The sequence below is a fragment of the Silurus meridionalis genome, chromosome 9, assembly GCF_014805685.1.
Source record: "Silurus meridionalis isolate SWU-2019-XX chromosome 9, ASM1480568v1, whole genome shotgun sequence".
Taxonomy (NCBI): domain Eukaryota; kingdom Metazoa; phylum Chordata; class Actinopteri; order Siluriformes; family Siluridae; genus Silurus; species Silurus meridionalis.
In genome coordinates, this window is record NC_060892.1 from 19,553,615 (window position 1) to 19,575,360 (window position 21,746).

A 21,746-nucleotide genomic window follows, 5' to 3' on the forward strand; every position below is an offset into this window, starting at 1 on the left:
CAGGACATAGACACCTCGATGTGTAGGTTGGGAAATAGTCATGTGCTCCTCCTCGGAGGAAGAAATACGGAGCACCACATTACACGGGAGCTCAGCCCAGCAGGAAAGGCTGAAGATGACTCAGCCGGCCTGCAAACCCCACGACCCTCAGTGCTGTCTCCTCAAAGAGCACTCTTTCAAAATTCTCCCTCCAAAGGAAGGAAACGCCAAACGAACGCTTTCCCCGGGGAACGGGAGCTTGGCCAGCAGCCGGGAGCGCATAGCCACATGGCTATAAATGCTAATAGTAGACTCCCTCGAAAGCTGACTAAGCATGCTCCTAAGCTAAACAAACAACACATCGGCTGCATATCCACCCCAGAAATGAAGCGGGGCAAAAAGGAACACGCAGTCGGAATTCTGCCTGCATGCAAGCTCATGACTGCACAGATTCACACACAAAGCGCTTAACTGAACAGAAAGAAGCTAATGTCGCTACCATCACTTAGCCATTTTGCAGCTTCCAGGTTTACGCGGCATCGACCGCCGATGAGGTCACGACTTGCCTATTGGCGGGATTTCACACGTGGTTCAGAGCGTGGACAATGCGAGGCGTTCCCAAAGCATTGTGATGCAGCATCTCCTTCCCGAATGGGGAACTGTTTAGTAAATCTAAACCTAAAATCTAAACAAACTAGTTAATTAAATTGAGGAGATTTCCACATCTAGGTGTACATTACATGATCTTAATGCATGACATAGAGGCAAAGATCCACCTGATGCAAACCTTGTACCATGCCTCCTGCTTATAACATCATCCCTTGCCCGCACTAAAAAGATTAAAATGTCATTGATGTTTGCAGTAAAAAGAAATTTCCTGTGTTTGTGCCACATGAAACTGTAACTGTATGTTACTATTGGTTAATTGCTTATAAGACTGCACATCAAATGTAGAATGGTGATTAAAACGACCAGATATACTGTTGGTATGCATCCTTTCCAGCCAATCAAAATAATGCATTTCAAATTAAAATAGTATCAAATTACATTTAACCCACAGCGATCAGGCAGTTACTAAGTATGAATAAATGACCATTAATTGTTTTGTGCAATTCATGTTTATTGGAATTACATAATATTTCTTCATTGCTTTGTCTTTCTTGTCCACTTTCACCTCACACATACATCCTTCATATGTTACTGCTCAGCCTCCTAAACAATGTATCTGTTTATAACCTTAAATATATGAATTTCAAAACATGTTTATGGTTGTATTTATATATAAATTATTCAATATTGATTAATGCTGCAAAAATATAACTAATTAAAAAACGATGACTTATTTTCTAAAGAGTCTTTAACACTTTTACAGGCTTTTATCTGCCTTATTGTATGTTTAAGCACACTTTTTTTTAACCTCATGCCTTTGCTCTATGGCTAGAAGTTCCAACATTAGCTGTTATGGTTTACTTTTTTCCCCTTCTATAGATTGTGTATGTAAACACACTCAATACACTCATAAATGTTCCTAGTTTATTGATTTGGTAGACAAATAGCTTTAGGACATTATGCAATCATACATAAGTATAGCCAATATAGTATATCTGTTAACATGGTATTTATTGATAGCACTCAGTGAGCTCAAAGAGGATTATATAAACTTTTACAAATACCTTTTTTTAAAATACTTTTGAAATAGATACTGATGTCTGTTTCCTTACAATAGTGTTCCTTTCGTATTCATTTCATTGGGAGGTGGAAGCTTAATGGTTAAGGCATTGGGGATCCAAAGGTAATAAGTTTAAATCCCAACCACACCAAGCTGCCATCCATGGGCCCCTGAGCAAGGCCCTTAACCCCATAGCTGCTCGGTTGTAAGACAAATGTAAGTGGCTCTGGATATGCCGTCTGCCAAATGTAAATGTTTATGCTCTTTACCTATTCATTTGAGTCACTTAAAAAAAAAAATATTTTACCTCGCCCCACTCAAAGGAGCCAATGTTGCCAAGGGAAGAGCCTCCTGACGAGCAGAAAACAATGGTACGATCGGGCTGCCAGAGTGCACGGGTCTGAGTTGTTAAGGAGGTGATGATCTGAGAAACAACTGCGGCGCCACCACTCCAATCTGCCATGGTGCCATCGTACCAGCTACTGTGACGAGCCCCAACAAAGACATATCTATCTGCAAACACACACAACCCCATGTAAGAGCTGAACCAAAGTAACTCAAGCTTATACTCATGATTGTAAATGCAGTAAACCAATAATCAAACTACTTCTGAGTGACAAGCAAGAGGTGAAAAAATAAAATAAACTAATAAAAACTGACAGGCATTTGAACAAGGAACAAATATTTGAACACAAATATAATAAGATGTGGTAGAGCAGTCTCGAGGGGAAGTTCGTGGAATTCAGAGAATCAATAAATAAGAAGACGGAGAACAACAATCTAAATTAAAAGCAAACACGGGTTGGAAAGTCACCGTACAAGGAGAGAACTTTCAGCTTTCAGCTCATATTTCATAGTAGGTTATGACGTAGTAAAAAAAAGCCACCGTAAATCTCAGAAGTAATTCCATACGGACTTTTAACACTGCACACAGAGGGCAAACACTGGTCAGTAATTAAATGGCTATTTTCAGCAGCTGACTGACCTGCATTTGGACACCAATGGCAGACACTGTTTAAAGAGAGTAGTGTATCATGGTATGGGAAAAAAAAACAGGCTGACTCAGCACTTAATGCTTTGTATAGTTCATGCTCTGTATTTCACTCTTAGTTTTTTTTTGGTACTCTCTCTCTCTCTCTCTCTCTCTTTCTTTTCTCTTTGATCATGTTGAATTATGCTTGTTTTACAGTGACCATGGATCAGTTAAAAGAAAGAAAGAAGAAAGAAAGAAAGAAAGAGGAAGAGAGGAAGAGAGGGAGGCAGGGATTAAAAATAATACAGATGAGGGGCATCGAAAGGAGTTAAGAAAGTGTATGGAAAAATTTAAGATAAAACACAATTACAGAAAAAAAAAATATAGAGAAAGAAATAGAAAAAGACAGAAAGACAGAAAGAAAGAAAGAAAGAAAGAAAGAAAGAAAGAAAGAAAGAAAGAAAGAAGAAAGAAAGAAAGAAAGAAAGAAAGAAAGAACAAAAGAATTAAATGAATGAAGGAAGGAAGTAAGGAAGGAAGGAAGGAAGGAAGGAAGGAAGGAAGGAAAGAAACAGGATTAAAATAATACAGAGAAAAAATTTTCAAAATTAATGGAGAAAGTGGTATGAAATAACCCCTAATAGAAACCCCTAAAAAAGAGAAAGAGAGAGAGAGAAGAATGAAAACGAAAAGCATGAATCCCTAGAAACACTGAGCCACTGACATTTGCAAGTTTCAAAACCTTGAAAGTTCTAAATGAAATGAGTAATTAGAATAGGAAGACAGATGAAGTACTACAGTGTGCACTTTCATTGTGACAGTGAGTCCACAGAAAGTTGTCTGGTTGGCTGGAAAATCCTCTATATTCAGGTATCATCTGATTATCTGAAGGAATGCAGGATTCCATCACAGTCCAGCTGCCTGTATTACTGTGCATATTATACTTTTAAATCTTGTATTTCATCAATAATAACTTTTACAAATGTAAAAAAAAAAAAAGTTAGCATAAAAGCAAAGAAATAATGTATACACATAAAATAATAATTCTTAGTGTGTTTCATTATTAATAAAGTATTGTGTTTAGCAAAAATAATACATATAAAATTATAATAATCATACCTGGATTAATCTTTCCTCTCAGGTATCCAATGACATTATACACTGTTTTGTATGATGTCTGTGATGAAATATTCAAATGTATAATCCGTTGTCCTAGAAAAAGTAGGAGACAGTCATTCATTAATTCCAGAAACTTTCATGGGCAAAAAGTTGATGAACACCTCCACATTTAGTCAGCATTTCTGTTTATAATAACCTCTACTCCACAATAATGACCTCCACTCCATACTATCCTGAACAATCTATAAAGATGTTTCACTACATTTTGCAGAGCGCTTGTGGAGGTTTGTCAGGTTCTTATGTAGAGTAAGAAAGCCTGGGGTGCAGCCAACATTCCATTTCATCCCAAAGGTGTTCAGTAAGGCTGAGTTTAGAGCTCCATGGCAAGCCACTTAAGATTTTCCACTCCAAACAATGTAAACCATTTCTTCATAGAGGTCATTTGTGATGACCAGGGACATTCATGCTGGCATGTTTGGGTCTCTAACTGTCAATTCAATGCTAGCAAATCCAAAGACATTCTATACAATTGTGTGCCTCCAACATTGTGCTAACAGCTTAAGGAACAACCACATATAAAAGGAAATGTCAGGTGTCCCAATACTTTTGTCCATATACTGTATAAGTTCTTGGCACTCAAAGATGAAAAAAAAACAAACAAACTGGAAATTACAGTATGCTTAATTTATTCTTAGCCAGCAGTATGTGTCTGTGTGTGTGTGTGTGTGTGTGTGTGTGTGTGTGTGTGTGTGTGTGTGTGTGTGAGAGAATGTGTTATACCTGTGGTGGTCTAACTTATTAATAATTCCCAGCATAAGCAAAGCCTTGAGAAAGGTTCTTATACCTGCTGGAGGTAATTTAATTTCTAAACAAACCCCTGCTAGTGATTGCCAGTTCTATCATCAGTAAAGCTCGCATCTTCCCATTTTTTTCGCTTTTATGGTACAGAGGATACAAAACACCTATTGTGCCGCATCCCTTAAAGCTGATGCAAAAGCAAATAAAATTCCTTCTACCCACCGAGAAACTGACGCATGCCAGCCAGTGCATCAGGGAAATGAACAGGTAGGTGCTGTATGCTACTGAGATCACTGCTGCTCTTCTCTGTTGGCAATTACACACAAAACAGCACAGGGGTGAATTTTAATATAGCCAATACCCTGACAGATAAATGCATGGTGTTTGTGTGCATGTGTGGGTGTTCAAACAGAACGTTGGCAGATAGAATGTGGGACCTCTGCAGGTTTGGGTGGCAGACAGGATTGAAAATTCTGTTTCAACAGGACCCCCAGAACACAGACAGATGTGCTGGCCTTGGGGTGTAACACTCAGGTGCTGCCTTTTCTTTTTTTTAACCACATACTATGTGAATATCAGAGAGAAATAAAGATGAAGTCGGCAGAGAGGATGCAGGATGCACGCTGTGTGTACGTACACAGCAGATCACATCGTTGGAGATGTGTGAGTCGAGCGCTTCTTTACACTTTTGGCGTAATTTCATTTAAGATAGAACAGCAGTGGTCCCTGAGCACACAGCAAACTGGATTTATCACTTCCAACAAGACACCAAACAACTTTATTTTAAGGGCTGAATATATAGGTAGTTACATATGTACAGGATGTATGGCAGGTGTATACATCCAAAAGCATCATTACTGTATATCAATGCATGGACTCAGCCTGGAACAGATTGGGGTTCTAAAGCTCATATGAAATATTTTTGACTAATTAAAAATTTAGAGTAAAGAATAAAAAAAAAACTAAATCTAAAAAAACTGCCATTCTGATTAACATGAGAAAAGGGAGGAAATAAAGATAATGAAAGAAAGAAAGGTAGGAATGAAAGAAGGAAGGATGGAATGAAGAAAGGAAGGAGGAAAAAGAACGAGGTCTGTTGATGTTAAAACTTTGAAAACTGAAAGTAAAAAAAAAGAAGCAGACGGAAAGAAAGAAGAAAGAAAGAAAGAAAGGAGGAAAGAATACAAAGAGCAAAAGGAGTAAAGAAAGTGTATAAGAAATAATGAATTACAGAAAAAATTGAAATACAGAAAGAAAGAAAGAAAGAAAGAAAGAAAGAAAGAAAGAAAGAAAGAAAAGATGGAGTGAAGGAAGATAGCAAGGAGGAAGGAAGGAGGTGGGAACCTAGAAAAATAAATGGAAGTGAGTGTTATTATTTTTAAAGAGGAAAATATGTAAAAAAAAAAAAAGTAAACACAATTATACAATTACAGAAGTAAACAGAAAGAAAGAAAGATAAAAAAAAGAAAGAAAGAAAGACGCTTTACAGCACTGCACTATATTAAAGCTCTTTTAATATATTGTGTTGTATTGTGTATAATATATTTGTATTTCTGAAAAAGAATTTTGCAATTTAATAAAAAAAGAAAAAAACAGATGGGTAGACACAAAAAATGCATGCGGTTTCTAAAGAGCTAAAATCTTTACTCTTCAAGTGGATGTTGAAAATGTAAACACTGTAAACGACTTGCACTAGGTGTATCACATCTCCTGGCTTTGGAAAGATAATTAAAAACCATTAGTTCATAATGAGAGGTTGGTTAATCGCCTGGTTTATTATCGTGAACAGAGAGAAACAGTAAGCGTGACACCCACTGCTATCCAAGCTACTCGCCCAAACTAATCGATACTATTATAATTAAAGGGGTTTCGATAAAGCTATTCCTTGCAGCTTCTCTGCTTGAGCACTGTAATTGCATAGGCAATTTATTATACTTATGGCATTCATCAAGGGACGCTCGAGGGAGCTGAGGCACCGTGGCAGGGAGCAGACATTTGCAGAAAATTCCAATTCGTTTGGGCCTTTCTCCCTTCGATTGCTTTTCTCTACGCTGAATAGGTGTGAGATGAATCCTGACTGGGAGATGCACGGTGACACGAACCCCTCCCGCCAAAAAATAAAATAAAAATTAAAAAAATGATGCAGTCATTCGCATTCAGCTGCATATTGTGCTACGCCAGATGCTCCGAATGTCACGAACAATACATCTCCTAGCATTTAAACATCCCACGGTGCGTCTCTCGAGAGCAGGTCCTCGAGAAGTCTCCATGGAAAGAAGGGAGTAATATGATTAGAGCATGCTGGAGCAATATAGTGGGCTTAATTGAAAGGGAATTAAAAAGCGAGGACACTGACAGATGGAAACGAATGATTTGAAACCTCGGGAGTGGTCAGTGCTCAGCCCAATCAATACGGCACAGATTACTCGTTTCTAAGCATTTGATCCTGCTAATGGAATACAGGTGGCAGATCGGGGCTGGAGTCACGGTTGGGGAGATGAAAAGCTCGGAGATGAGCTGGACATGGCAGGATGTTCAGGACATCAGTTCCTCATGTGCTCTTTGCGCTTACTCGCACTGAAAGCTGGACTTGGTGTGTTGCGTACCTGTCAGCAAATTATATCTCAAGCGCCAACCTTTTCATCACATTGTGTCCCTGTGGAGCGCCAGACCCACAAACATATGCCTACACACAAACAGGCTTGGATGAGTTCCAATTAAACACACACTCATTCCAACCAGTATGCGCTGACTCATAATAACCCTGAGTGCCATCAGCCTTTAACTTCTTCATTCCAACTTTGGCAGGGGGATTTGCCTTAAAGCCCATGTCCTTTCATTTTGTCGCTGGAGCTGAAAATCCTTTACTGTCTATCAAGCTGAGACGGCGGCGCTCCAGCACAGGCTGGATCTCCAGGGCGACGATGCAAAGATAAGCAAGGATTTTAACTCAATAGCAGGAATTAGAGCTTAATAACCCCCATTAAAACCTGCTGCAAATGCCTCCCAGCATGCACACACAGCCAGAAGAGGGCCTCCATGAGCTGCAGCTTGTGTCTTGCATATGTGTGTGTGTGTGTGTGTGTGTGTGTGTGTACAGTATGCGTTTCCGATGCCTGCACTTTGTGTGGACAGAATTGAATTGTCAGGAAATAATAACCAAATTAAAAGACAGATCAAGCTGGTGAGTGCTATGGACCATCATGACATGACATTGCATAACATCACAGCTGTTATAAAAGGTCAGAAAAAAAACCCTTTTCTTTAGTTTTAACCACTCGTTTACCTTCAATGCTCTTTTAAATTTTTAAATTTTTAATTTTTTAAATCTCAGCCATGACCCTTATTTCCGCATGTGCAGAGCGAGCTGGAAATTGAAAATTATTATTATTTTTTTTAATCAAGGAATTAAAAGGGATTTCTCACCCACCAGCCAGCTCATCCTAAACTAACTGAGGCTACTTACCAGGGAAGGTTAACATGTCCTTTTAATTAAACATGAAAAGCTTTCATCTGCATCTTTTCAAACCACTGCTGATGCTGTGTCACAAAGCAATGTAACAGACACCATCCCTCTTACCCAGATAAATGATTTCCAGCCACAGGTACATGCAACATCATCAGGATTTAAATTTCCAATCTCCAGAGGATAAGCCAAACACATTCCTGTTGCGCCAGTCAAGAGTAAGCCGTTCATTGTTCTTATATATGCATGCCACAGAGCTACAATTTTGAATTTTAAACTCAGATATCCTTAAATTCATCCAAATGATTCATGGCTGATGTTTTAATCATTGTCCTCAGACCAATTAATTCACACTAGCTCAATAAAGTAATGTCTAATGTACTATTTAATGCATAAAAAATTTGGAACACAATTCTGTCATTTTATTCTTGCCATACACGACCTCTTATTAAATCTGCGTAGAAACATTACAAAGAAATAGAAAAAATTGTAAGTAGGATTTTCATGTTTTTGGTACCTGTATGTAACTATTAAAGTTGGTGTAGTTTTCTATAATGTTAATAAAGCTATTTTGAAGCCTGGCATGTAACAGAAATCAAACATAAATACATTTTAAACAAAAAAGTCAAATGACATTTTTTCCAGTCTAACCTCTCACTTGACAAGCTAAGACACATCATTATGTGACCCTGACATAACAGGAACAAATTTGAACTACAAAGTCAGTTGCCATGGCAATCCTCAAATGTAAGTCAGCCTGGAAAATGTCACACGACACCTTTATTTCAACTTTTCTTTTTTTTTTGCTGACAGCAAAATAAAAAAAACATTCTCAGTAACACTTTCAATGAAGGTCATATGTATAATGAACTGTGAATTAATTTTATGAAGCATTTATAATGTATTACACCCAGTGCAATTATTTTGCAAAGTGTAATCAAATCAAATCAAATTTTATTTGTCACATACACATACATACAGGGTACGACATGCAGTGAAATGCTTTTTACGATGGTCCGGCATGAGGGAATAAAATGGGGTGAAAAATAAAACAAAGAAAGGGAAGGCAGATAAATAATGTGTAAAAACTATATAAAATATAAGAATATATAAGGATATATATGAGAGAAAAAAAAGATGTGTATACAAAAAATGCTTATGGTAGTAAGCAGTAAAACCGTAAACAACAGTAAAACAACAGTAAGCAATTTAAGGGTGGTTTCTGATTGTCTATAAAGTGTCCGTGCGGTATGGTGTGGTGTAAAGTGTCCATAAAGTGTCCGTGTGCAGTATAGTGAGGTAAACTGAACTATATTGAACTACATTTGTGAATTATTATATGGAGTTATATAACACATAATAAAAGCAATGACAAACGAATGCAACAAATGACAAACGAGATTATTACAAAATAATATAGTTTATATAATGTATATATTCATAAATTATATCTTTAAAGATGCACTATAACATGCATTGCGATCATACAGTGTCATCATGCATATGCATGCATATTATTTATTTAATATAAAAAAAAATATTCTATATTAAAATAAGCAAGAATTTATTAAAGTGCTTAAATTTGTTTCTGCCATTTGTCATTAACAGCTAATATAAGTATTATGTAACCCAATAAACACAACCATGTCATATTTCTACAACCGAACGATGTGTAAAGCAAATAAAACCAAAATGCAATGATTTGAAAATATTATAAACCTAGTCAACTGAAGTGTTATCTTTCATGGAATGACCTGTCTTGTTATATCAGGTAAATTCTAGTGAATTGCTCTAAGATAAACTGGATTGCAAAATCAGAATGAAACATACAAATCATGAAGAACAACTTTGGCAAGTTTTACATAAGGCAAGAGGGTGTTAAGCTGTTATTCCTTTTAAGAGAGGATATTTTTTTAATGGAAATAAAGTTCAACATCTATACATTTATACATTTGTTTGGTCAAAGCAATTATTCATTTTTGTTGCATATACAGTGCATCCAGAAAGTATTTACAGCTTCACTTTTTCCACATTTTGTTATGTTACAGCCTTATTCCAAAATTGTCAGGGATCCACCAGCCACACCCTCACCAAACCCTCCTATCAATGCAAGCAGCTCTCCTACTTACTAATCATCTACACCTGGCCCAAATCAGTCATCACGCTATATAACCTCCGTTCATCCACTAGCTCATTGTCCGTTCTACAGCTTAGGCTTATGAACATAGTCGGACTACCCAAGCTATACTGTTTGGTTCTTCTTTGTGTACAAGATTCTGTATGTTTGTTCCTCTCTCTCAGTCACAGCTTTCACCTGGGTTAGTTTAAACCGAGTTTGGTTGCATTTTGCCGTTTTTCTGCCTTGCCCTTTTGTTCCTCATTAAAAAGACCTTTGTGGATTTCACTTCGGTTTCCGGCACGTTCTTTTGCCTGACAAAAATAGATAAGTTTAATTTATTATTTTCCTCAAAATTCTATACAATACCCCATAATGACAATGTGAAATAGGTTTATATGAAATCTTTGCAAATGTATTAAAAATAAAAAATGAATGTACATAAGTATTCACAGCCTTTGCCATGACACTCAAAATTGAGCTCAGTTGCATCCTGCTTCCACTGATTATCCTTGAGATGTTTCTACAACTTAAGTGGAGTTCACCTGTGGTAAATTCAGTTGTTTGGACATGATTTGGAAAGGCACACATCTGTCTATACCGTATAAGGTCCCACAGTTAACAGTGCATGTCAGAGCACAAACCAAGTCATAAAGTCCATGAAGTATGCTGTTTTTGCACATCTTTTTGACTGCTGCTATTGCTGTTTTGCACAAACCCTTTTGTTTACCTTTTGTTTATTTACAAGGTACACTCCTGTACTCAGTTCTCTCCTACACACTGCACTGTATAATATACAGTAGATGCACATGATGCACTTTATGTGGCGATTACACTTACTAGTCCTTAGCTCTGTGTTTTCTGTTATGTATTTTTATGTTGTTAAATGCAGCACAAGGGTTCTGGAGGGGAGTGAAGCTAAGTGGTTAAGGTGCTGGGTTATTGATTGAAAGGTCGGGGGTTCGAGCCCCGGTGTCGCTAAGCTGCCACTCTTGGGCCCTTGAGCAAGGGCCTTAACCCTCTGTGCTCCAGGGGCGCCGTATCTTGACTGACCCTGCGCTCTGACCTCAGCTTCTAAACAAGCTGGGATATGCGAAGAACGAATTTTACTGTGCTGTAATGTATATGTGACAAATAAAGGCTATTCATCTTCATTTCACTGTGTACTGTATCAGCTATATATGGTTGAAATGACAATAAAAGCTTCTTGACTTGACTTTAATTGTCTGTAGACCTCCGATACAGGATTGTATCGAGGCACAAATCTTGGGAAAGGTACAGAAACATTTTTGCCATAATGAGAACAGTGGCATCATCCGTAAATGGAAGAAGTTTGGAACCACCAGGACTCTCCCTAGAGGCCAAATTGAGTGATCTGGGGAGAAGAGCCTTAGTAAGGGAGGTGATCAAGAACCCGATGGTTATTTTGAAAGAGCTCCAGCATTTCTCTATGGAGAGAGGAGAACCTTCTTAAAGAACAACCATCTCTGCAGCAATCCACCAAACGTTTATTTTTGTGTGGCCAGATGGAAGCCACTCATCAGTAAAAGGCACATGACACACTTTTGGCATGCATGAAGTTTGCCAAAAGGCACCTGAAGGATTTTCAATTCAATTCAATTCATTTTTATTTGTATAGCGCTTTTAACAATGAACATTGTCTCAAAACAGCTTTACACAGATAATGTGGTAAATAAAAGTAAATATGTTCTTTTGAAGTAAGTTTGTCCCTGATGAGCAACTGTAGCAAGGAAAAACTCCCGAGATGGCATAAGGAAGAAACCTTGAGAGGAACCAGACTCAAAAGGGAACCCATCCTCATCTGGGTTGCACCGAATGTATATTTGAAGCAGATATACAATGTTGCGGGGTACAGTGATGGTGATCAGAAGCAAACTGTAGTCCTGAGTCAGTGTAGGAGACTGTTGACATTAACTACAGTCCAATCCATCCTGTTCTTACTCTGGAATTTTATGGAACCACCCAAGGCGTTGATGAGAAACCGTCCCAAGCTGCACAGAGTGGCCTCCAGTGGAAGATAACACTATCCAGAGGCAGGCCTGGATGAAGTGGGAAGATCCACGGAGGGGAGAGGGGCAGGAACAATGGTCACTGGAGCCTCAGGAGCAAGTTTAACTTGACCACTTTCAGACCATGAGAAACAAAAACTATTTGGCCTGAATGCCAAGCGTCATATCTGAAGGAAACCAGGCACCACTCATGACCTGACCAATACCATTCCTACAGTGAAGCATGGTGTTGGCTGCCTCATACTAATGATTTTAGTGTCAGGAACTAAAAGACTAGTCAGGATTAGGGTAAAGATGAATGCAGCAATATACAGAGACATCCTGGATGAAAACCTGCTCCAGAGTGCTCTGAAGTGTTCATCTTTCAACAGGACAGTGACTCCAAGCACACATAACAGAGCAGTGGCTATGGGACGACTCTGTGAATATCCTTGAGTGGCCCAGGAAGATCCCAGACTTGAACCCGATTGAACATCTCTGGAGAGATCTGAAAATGACTGTGACCCGATGCTCCCCATCCAACCTAATGGAGCTTGAGAGGTACTGCAAAGAAGAATGGGAGAAACTCCCCAAATATAGGTGTGCCAAGCTTTTAGCATTATACCCAAAGACACTTGAGGCTGTAATTGCCACCGAAGGTATTGAGCAAAGGCTGTGAATACTTATGTACATGTAGTTTCTTTGTTTATTTTTATTTTTAATAAATTTGAGAAAATTTCAACATTCACGTGTCTTTTGACAGGCACAGTATGTAAGACATTAGAAAGCTTATTTGTATAGCACTTTTCACAACAGACATTGTCTCAAAGCAGCTTTACAGAAATTACCAGTCAAGGTGAATGGTGTGCATTTATCCTTGATGAGCAAGCCATGGTGACTGTGGCAATGAAAAACTCCCTTAGATGTTATGAGGAAGAAACCTTGAGAGGAACCAGATTTAAAAGGGGAACCCATCCTCATTTGGGTGACATCAAGAAAAACAATTAATACCACAAATACTTAACCCCTGCTGCAACTTTACACAGTAAACTTTGTTTTTGATCCTAACTAAGACTACATACGTCTATTTTTGCATAATATTTTTGAAAGATTGTAGGACATTGCATATGAACTGTATACACAGACCAGTATCAATATGTGTGTAAATGCTGTGTGTTCAGTGCAGATCTACAGGGCTGTTTCTATTATTATAATTAGAATTCTGTACACTACTGTTCTGTCAACTGCTATTTTACAGGCTGGCAGCCAATTAGTGTTGGAAGATTCCAGACTGCTAGATTGATAACAAATTTCGAAATATGTCAGTTTAGAATGGCTTTACACTGTACTATTTTTGGCCCAATTTGTGGTCACAGCCAAAAATTGCACATGGCAAAAGAAATCTTTAGTGATGAGTTGAGATCGGTGGTCATTTGACGTGCTCACCAGTGGCCAATTTAGTGCTCACCAGTGGCCAAGTTCTGGCAGTATGAAAAATTTTGAATGACTACTTCAAAGAAAACCATCTAAAAATCCAGTAAATTGCAGGAGTCATTAGAATCCTTTGAAACTCAAGGGAGGTCTAATAAAAAGTAAATGTAAATGCATAACAATAGAATTCCTAATTGCCTTGAGTTTACACTGAATAAGTTTTTTTGTGTACACACCATTTTCTGCACACCAGATCATGATATTTGATCACATAGGAATCTATCATTAGTTGTTGTTCAGAATATAATCTGGCATGAAGTTTGTTATATTGTTGATATTATAATAAAGAATGTCTCTAGGTTACGTATGTAACCCTAGTTCCCTGAGGGAATGAGGCGCTGCGTCGAAACGCTTTAGGAATGTGCCTGAGTGTTCACGCTCTGAAATAATGTGTGTAATCAATCAAAAATTGGATGCTGGCCGTCACCGATGAAGTGACGTCACAAACAGGAGTATAAAGCGCATATGAGTGAGGACAGCAGCAGCTTCTGTAAGGGAGAAAGCAGCGCTGCAGGGACGCTGGAGGTGTGGCATAGAGACGCAGCGTCTTGTACCCTCAGGAAACTAGGGTTACATACGTAACCTAGAGACGTTCCCTTTCAGGAACTTGAGCTGCGTCGAAATGCTTTGGGAACGAGTGTCCAATCACGCCAGACAGACCAGTCCCTGCCTAGTGTGTGTGTGTGTCACCACAGCTAAAAAAGGACTGAGGGGCCAGGAGCGGCACTGTTATAGTTATAGAACCACACAAAGGTCAGCAGGATGGACCAACCCGCAGCGTTACATATGTTTCAAAGGGAACTCCAGAGGACCAAGATTTTGAGGCAGCCACATGCCAGGTGGAGTGTGCTCTGACCCCAAATGGAGCAGGGAGACCAGAAGACTCCTAAGATGATGTGATAGCATCAATTATCCACCTGCTCAGAGTCTGCTTATTAGCAGGGAGGCCTCTTTAGGGAGGCCCGTAGCAGACAAGCAGCTGATCGGTTCTTCTCCAAGGACCCATCCCGTGGACGTAGGTGTACAAGGCGCGCACCGGACAGAGCCAATTCAGTTTCTCCTGGTCTGGGGCCTGGAACAGAGGAAGATATAATGCCTGTAATCTTGTAAGTTGTGGGAAGACCGAGGGCACCTTGGGCATGTAACCTGTGTGGGTGTACAGAAAGACACTGGCTGTACCAGGGGTAAGCTCCAGGATGGAGGGTGCCACAGAAAGGGCCTGCAGGTCCCCTACTCTCCCGATAGAGCAGATGGCCAACAAGAACGCAGTCTTGATTGAAAGATGCCTCCAGGATGCCCCGGATAGAGGCTCAGACAGAGCCCCCCAAAACGACAGTCATGTCCCACCCAGGCACTCTACGTCATACCAGGGCCTCAGCCTCCGGGTGCCGCAGAAGAAACGCTTTACCATCGGGACTCTGTCAGAGATTGCCCAGCCACAGGGGCATGATAAGCCAAAGTGGCGGACGCGTAGACTTAGGGTGGATGGAGCCAACCCCTTGGTGGACTGTCCAAGGAGAAATCCAGCAGTGAACCAACCAGGCAGGTGGTGCTCACACCATGAGCAGAACAGATGCCACCTGGCAGCATACAACCCCCTCGTGGAGGAAGCTCTGGAGTAGAGAATAGTCTTTTCCACCTGGGTGGAGAGACCAGAACCTCGGAGCTGTGCCACAGCCACAGCCTCCACAGCTCTGGCCGGGGGTGAAATATGGCACCCCCTAGCTGGAAAAGGAGATCCCTCCTCAGAGGAATCTCGCATGGAGGGTGCCCGAGGAGAGATACCAGGAGGAGACTGACTTTGTCTTGGCAAACCCTCTCCAGCAGCGTGACAGGGAAAAAAAATAAAACATACAGACACAGCCTCAGCCACGCCTGAGACATGGTGTCCAGACCCAGCGGGGCTGTAGGAGTAAGGGAGAACCAGAGGGGACAGTGCGACATCTCTTTAGATGCGAACAGATCCACCTGGGCTCTTCCAAATTTCTCCCAAACCTGCTCCACCACATCGGGGTCAGCAGGCCAAGTGGAATCACACTGGATGCAGCTGCCATAAGCCCTAACAGTTTTTGGAACTGCTTGACAGTGAGAGGCTGCCCTTCTCTGACCTTTCCGACAGACATAAGGATGGCCACAATGCGGGCAGGGGAAAGCTGCGCATGCAAAGTAGTTGAATCCCATATGACACCGAGATAGGTGGTTCTCTGTAATGAAGAAAGTACACTCTTCCCGGCGTTTAGCTGAAACCCCAACGCCTTCATATGGGAGAGAACGACATCTCAAAGCCGGACCGCCAACTGCTCTGATTGAGCAAGGATCAACCAATCGTTGATGTAGTTAAGGATGCGGATGCCCTGAGACTTCAGGGGAACCAGAGCCGCATCCACTCATTTTGTGAAGGTACGGGGTGAAAGGGCAAAGCTTTGGCCCGAAAGCGAACCTTCAGGAACTTCCTGTGAGGAGGTAGGATGGATACATGAAAGTATGCATCCATTAGATCTACCATGACAAACCAGTCCTTGGATCTGATTTAAAGCACGACCTGCTTGAGGGTCAGCAACTTGAACCTGAGTCTCCTGAGAGAGTTGTTCAGCTGATGTAGATCTAAGATAGGACGCAACCCTCCGTCCTTTTTTCAAGTAGGGGCTGTATAACCTGGACTCTTATTATGATGGAGGGACCACCTTGATGGCCTCCTTCCTCAGGAGAGTGTTTACTTCTGTTCCATGACAAAAACGTGCTGGCCGCCCACCAGGGTGGGAAGAACCCTGTGAAAACGGGGTGGAGGAGACCCAAACTGAATCTAGTAGCCTCTCTCTACGGCTTGTGCAGGCCCCACTGAGACACATCTGGAAAAGCTTTTCATGCTGCCAGAAAGTGCCCTAGGGGTATCAGTCTCTCAAGACTGACCTCCAGTGTGCCTAGAGCTGAGGCAGTACCCTGAGACAGCTCTAGGGGTGGCAAGATCTCCTGGTCCACAACGATGCCGGGTGGAGTCCAAGGAGAGAGCTTGCTGGAGCTGGCCGTGCCCCGAAGCACCGAGGGTGGCAGGGTTAACCTACCAGGTCCCTGAGTGGGCCGGGACAGGGTGGGCACTGGATAGAGCGGTGCGGCACGCCCCTCCATGGCCAGATCACCAGAAAGTCCCGTGTCCGGACTTTCCCAGCAAAGCCTTCCTGTTGAAGATGACAGTCCTCAGATCTGTCACCTCACGAGGCTCAGATGCCGAGCGCCATGCAGGATCCCTGGAGGAGTGATCTCCGGGACTGGAGAGATCGCACAGAAAATGCGAGCAGAATGTGTGGCGCAATATGTGCAGATCATGCACCGAATGTGCAGAGAATCTCTGCATCCCTCGGGAAGCGACCTAGCTCCGCCCCCAACTACATAGCTCTACTGAGCCTGCGATCGAGTGCTGGACCAAGCAGGTGAGGTTGGAGAAAGGGACAAGCCCGTCTCGAAACCCTCTACAAGGTTCATTTGCGAGCCCAGGAACTGCCGCGCCACTCCGCCTCAGCAAAAGCAGGGCAGAACCCGAGAAGTGTGAGATCTCTTTTCCCGGAGAGTGCCGCTCGGGAGCGGAGCGATGGCATTGACATACAGCCGGCTCTCTCGAGAACTGACTAGCATGCTCCGCTCCATTTTTAGTAACATGTATGTTTTTGACAAACAATCTGACAGACAACACACCACACAGAGCGCTTTCTGAACAACAGAAGCTGCCCCTGTCCTTACTTATATGCCCCTTATACTCCTGGTCGTGATGTCACCTCATCGGTGATGGCCAGCGTCCAATTTTTGACTGATTACACACATTATTTCAGAGCGTTTCGACGCAGCTCGAGTTCCTGAAAGAAAAATATATATCTGAATCAAGAGATTTATTTGGATATTTGCCATTTTCTCATTTGTATAATATCCTCTTAGTTTTTATTATATGTCAGTCTTATTCTACAATATATCTGTTTGCTCAGTCTAATTTGCATATCACCTGACACAGAGTTTAAAGTCAAGTGCTAAAACCTGACTTTTCCAGCCATATACTTCAAATTGTACCACAAAATTGGAGAGACAGAGTTGTATAGATTTATGAAAATATGGATTACTTGGGTTGGAATGGAAGATTGTGAGTGGCCTGCTACTGTATAAAGCTTTAGACTCAACCATATTAAACACCTTTGGCATTAATTGAAACACTAAATAAACTTGGAGCTTCCTTATCCTTCATCAGTACTTTACTAACACTCTTGAGGTTGTATGAGCTTAAACCTCCACAAGCACTCTCCAACATCTAATGGAACATCTTCCAAGAAGAGTGGACATGATTAAAACAGCAAATGGAGAATATATGTGGATTTGAATCTTCAAAATACACATATACAAATCTTGTAGTCAGGTGATTTAACACTTTTAACACTATGTACACTGTTCATAGTGTGCATACATATATGGACAGAGCTTTTCTGCATGTATATTACTGTATATCATGAACTTACTGATTATGGTTTGAAAAGGAGCTGATGGCTTTAATTATAACTCTTGAATTTCCCATACTGTATGTGTTTTCTGACACATTTGTGAACCTGAATGATTTTATTTACAGAAAAGCAGACACTTTTGCCTGTAAGGAATAACACAGCTACCTCTGAAGTAGTAGGCATTGCACCATGACAGGTTGAGAGAAGTGCATGGACTTTTTGATAACTGTAAACTAGCTGCGTCTCTGAAGAGCCCATTTCATGTACTGTGTGAAAGCCAGCTGCGTTCTGCAAGGACACTCATGGATGCTCTAGGGACTGGCACTAGAGAATTGAATTTTTGCACCTCAGGAAAAACCTTAGTAAAATTATCAATAGCGTGACATTATTCAGTAACATACATTGTGGCATAAATTGATGCGCTTGTTGTAATTCTTACTACTAATACTACGACTACTACTACTAATCATAATAATAATAAATAGTATATAATAATAATATTCACAAATATATTCTTTTTAAGTCACGCTTCCTAATTATCAATGGACTAATTTCACTTAAATTCTACATGTACTTAAAGCTGTAACTTTTATTAAACCTGATTCCCCCACCCCCTGACCCAGCAGTGGCGGGCCGTGCATTTGCTACCTGGGCCTTCAGTGGTGACTTACCTGACTTAATACACCTCTTAATACCACCACACACACAGTTCACATCGCAATTATAGAAACCATCAATACTATACAAAAAATGCAATATAACAATGCGTGGCATAACAGAGAGAGAGGCATTTCGCATATGGAGGGAAAAAACTATTTTACTAAAGCAAGAAACACAGTTGAGACAACTCCAAACTTCTACAATACAACCACAACTGTGCCACCTACATTATCTGGAGCAGTTTAGAATTAATATTTGTCTAACAACATGACAAAAACATAAAAACAATTTTTTATTAAACACAACCTACTCACCAGAGATGCATAATCATAACGCATACTCATAATTTGCACCGCTCCTCAGAGGCTGTAAGCCAGTGGTACCACTCGTATACACTGTTCTGGATTTGGAGAACAAACATTTTTTTCGGGCTGAGACAAGCTAGCTAGCTAGCTTCGTGGTTGGCCGTCGTCTTCTCACGATGTCTAGCTTTTCTTAAAAATGGATTTTTAAGTATATACGAGAGCAAATCAATGTATTTTCCTCCATAGACAAAAAAAGTCTAACTCTGATGTATTAATTTGTGCAGAGCTACAGACGTGTTTTGTTAGTCGAACTTGGCTGTAACAGGTTTTTCTCTGACCAACCAATCCGAGGATGGAAAAATGCTGATGCTATTCTGGGCCAGCTAGCTGGCAATGTGAGGTGCATTTGACATCTGATTGGTTAAAAAAACATATTTATTTCTTATGGAGACTAAGGTACATTGACCAGCACTACAGACTTTAAAGGCCCTGGGCAGATTAGATTAACATAGCAGCACATAGAGGCTAAAATCTGATTAGACAAAAAAAAAAAAACATCCACATACACATACTGAAAGCAGTGCAGCCAAGATAAACTCTACGAAATAAAGAGAATAAACTGTTGGTAATCAATTAATACAATTTCATGGAACAAATATTAGAATTTAGGTAGTAAATGTAGTTCAGTGCTTCTGATCATGTTTAGGCCAGCAGAGAAGGCTTTGCTGGCCCTGAAGGCCCACCACTGTCACCCAGTTATTTCTTCCTTACATACATGTATACATATAATTTTTATGTGTCTGTAATTGTGAAATTATGTAAAGAACATGATAAAGGACATATGCTTACCTGAGCCTGATGCCATTTTCATAGGAACACAGGGTTGTCCGTGTCCAACACTTGGGGCAGAGAGCAGTTCTTGTGCTAGGTTGGCAGATATTGGCTGCACCAACAGGGACGTCAAATTACGACGATCTTCCCTGAAACTGCCATCTGTCATAAGAAAAAGGGGAGCGTAAGGATAACCAAAAGTCAAAATTCCACTAAATCAACAGGGTTGATTTCCTTAAAGCATTCTAAACACATCAAAAAATGAGACAGCACAGCATGCAAAGAGCAAGTTAATTACCTCATTTCGAAAAAGTTCTCTGCTTGGTTGATATCTTTAATGGCACTTCATTTCATGCAAGCAGCCAAGTGTATTTAAAGAAAAAACGGTTTCATCTTAGCTCTGGTTACCTGTGGTTTGTATCTTTTCATCTGTGCTGCTATGGAATAAGAGTGGAGGGCTAAACAAGGTGGCTATAATCCACCATAAATCCAGCGCAGCAGAGTCCAGAAGGCTTGCGCAACGGTACTGAGGTGTCTGTTTGTACTAAAGTTTTTTTCCTGCCACTGATTGTGGCTCACTGGTGCTACGCTAATGTGTTAGCGGATTTTCGGTTTGGAGTAATGGCTCTGGGTAAACCCAGTAGGGATTTAAGGTGGGTGTGATGCTTCATTGATTTAGGCCCTTATTAAAATGAAAGGATGGTGTGCCTAATCCCACTTTAGGAACAAATTTATTTAGCATATTCAATTTTCCACCAGCTCACCCACACCAGTGTAATAGGTCGGGCGTCATACGCTGCTAACAATCAAGAGACCATGGAGCTCTGCATACATTCGAAATCCTTTCCCAGATAAAGCTATTTAAGACAAAAATAAATAAATATTATATAAAGCCAAAGCAAAACCAAGACAGAAGTAGTCCTTGTGATTACCTGAGTGTTTACTCATTTTCCAGAGAAATGGAAATAGATAATATGGTTAGTAATGACTCATTTTTTTCAAGGCTTTGATGAAATTATCTACACCTGAGAGTTGCAGCAACGAAGATCGCATATAGCGGATTGAGATCATTTGAGTTAATTAGCTTAACACTTATTAATGGGCATTAAACTAAACCGTTATTTGTGCCTGTACAAAGAGTGTAGCAGTGTAATAACTTAATTTGCCATAAATCATGTGTATTTAAGAGGATAATTTAACATATAATAAATGGATTTCTCCCTATAAGGGATCTTAGAATATGATCAGGAAATACAACTAGTTTGAAGAAGATGGGGTTTACAATTGAAACAGGCTGCAGTAAAAAACAAGAGAGTGAGACAATAGAATTGTAAAAGAAGGAAAGTAAAAAGCATTCCTTGGTAAATCTACAGGGACACATTCAAAGCACGCTTCCTCCTCCGGATGGCCCAAAAGAATTTTCTCTACATTTAGAGAAAATAAGCAGGACATGGCCACTAGCTCTTATCTTGAACTACCCAATTAGTTCTGCATCTTGAACAACTAAAAACTTTCACACAAAGTACACAGCATCCTCAAAAGAAGAAAAAAAAACCTTCTTCCGAAAAAATAATAAAATTACTCCTAGTGAGCTGCTGCATCAGAGAACAAGATGGGTTCGTCCTTGGCAATTGCAATGAGGCAGTGCTGATACCTTTTGATGGGCACAGGCAGGTTGAAAGCTTATATAGTGGTCCATGTTATTGCAGTGTGTGAGGGGAAAACAAGAAGCTATTTTCTTTTACTCCTTTCCCACTTCTTTATTACCACAGACGTTATCACGCTTTCTTTTGTTCTTTCTCTCACTTTATCTCTCACACACACACTCATGATATATACTATAAGGCTCCAA

At 40.4% G+C, this 21,746-nt stretch overlaps 1 protein-coding gene across 4 annotated transcripts in view; it reads right to left on the reverse strand.

The window, feature by feature from the left end:
- LOC124391299 (inactive N-acetylated-alpha-linked acidic dipeptidase-like protein 2) overlaps nucleotides 1–21,746 on the reverse strand; it is a 316,808-nt gene that overhangs the window by 92,488 nt on the left and 202,574 nt on the right. For 3 of the 4 annotated variants that reach the window (XM_046857781.1, XM_046857782.1, XM_046857784.1), the window contains exons 6-9: nucleotides 19,913–20,056; nucleotides 4,761–4,844; nucleotides 3,741–3,833; nucleotides 1,956–2,161 (exon numbers count right to left, since the gene is read on the reverse strand). In XM_046857781.1, coding sequence (XP_046713737.1) covers nucleotides 1,956–2,161; nucleotides 3,741–3,833; nucleotides 4,761–4,844; nucleotides 19,913–20,056 — 527 coding nt within the window. The remainder of the gene's footprint in view (nucleotides 1–1,955; nucleotides 2,162–3,740; nucleotides 3,834–4,760; nucleotides 4,845–19,912; nucleotides 20,057–21,746) is intronic. The other variant, XM_046857783.1, reaches the window with a different exon arrangement.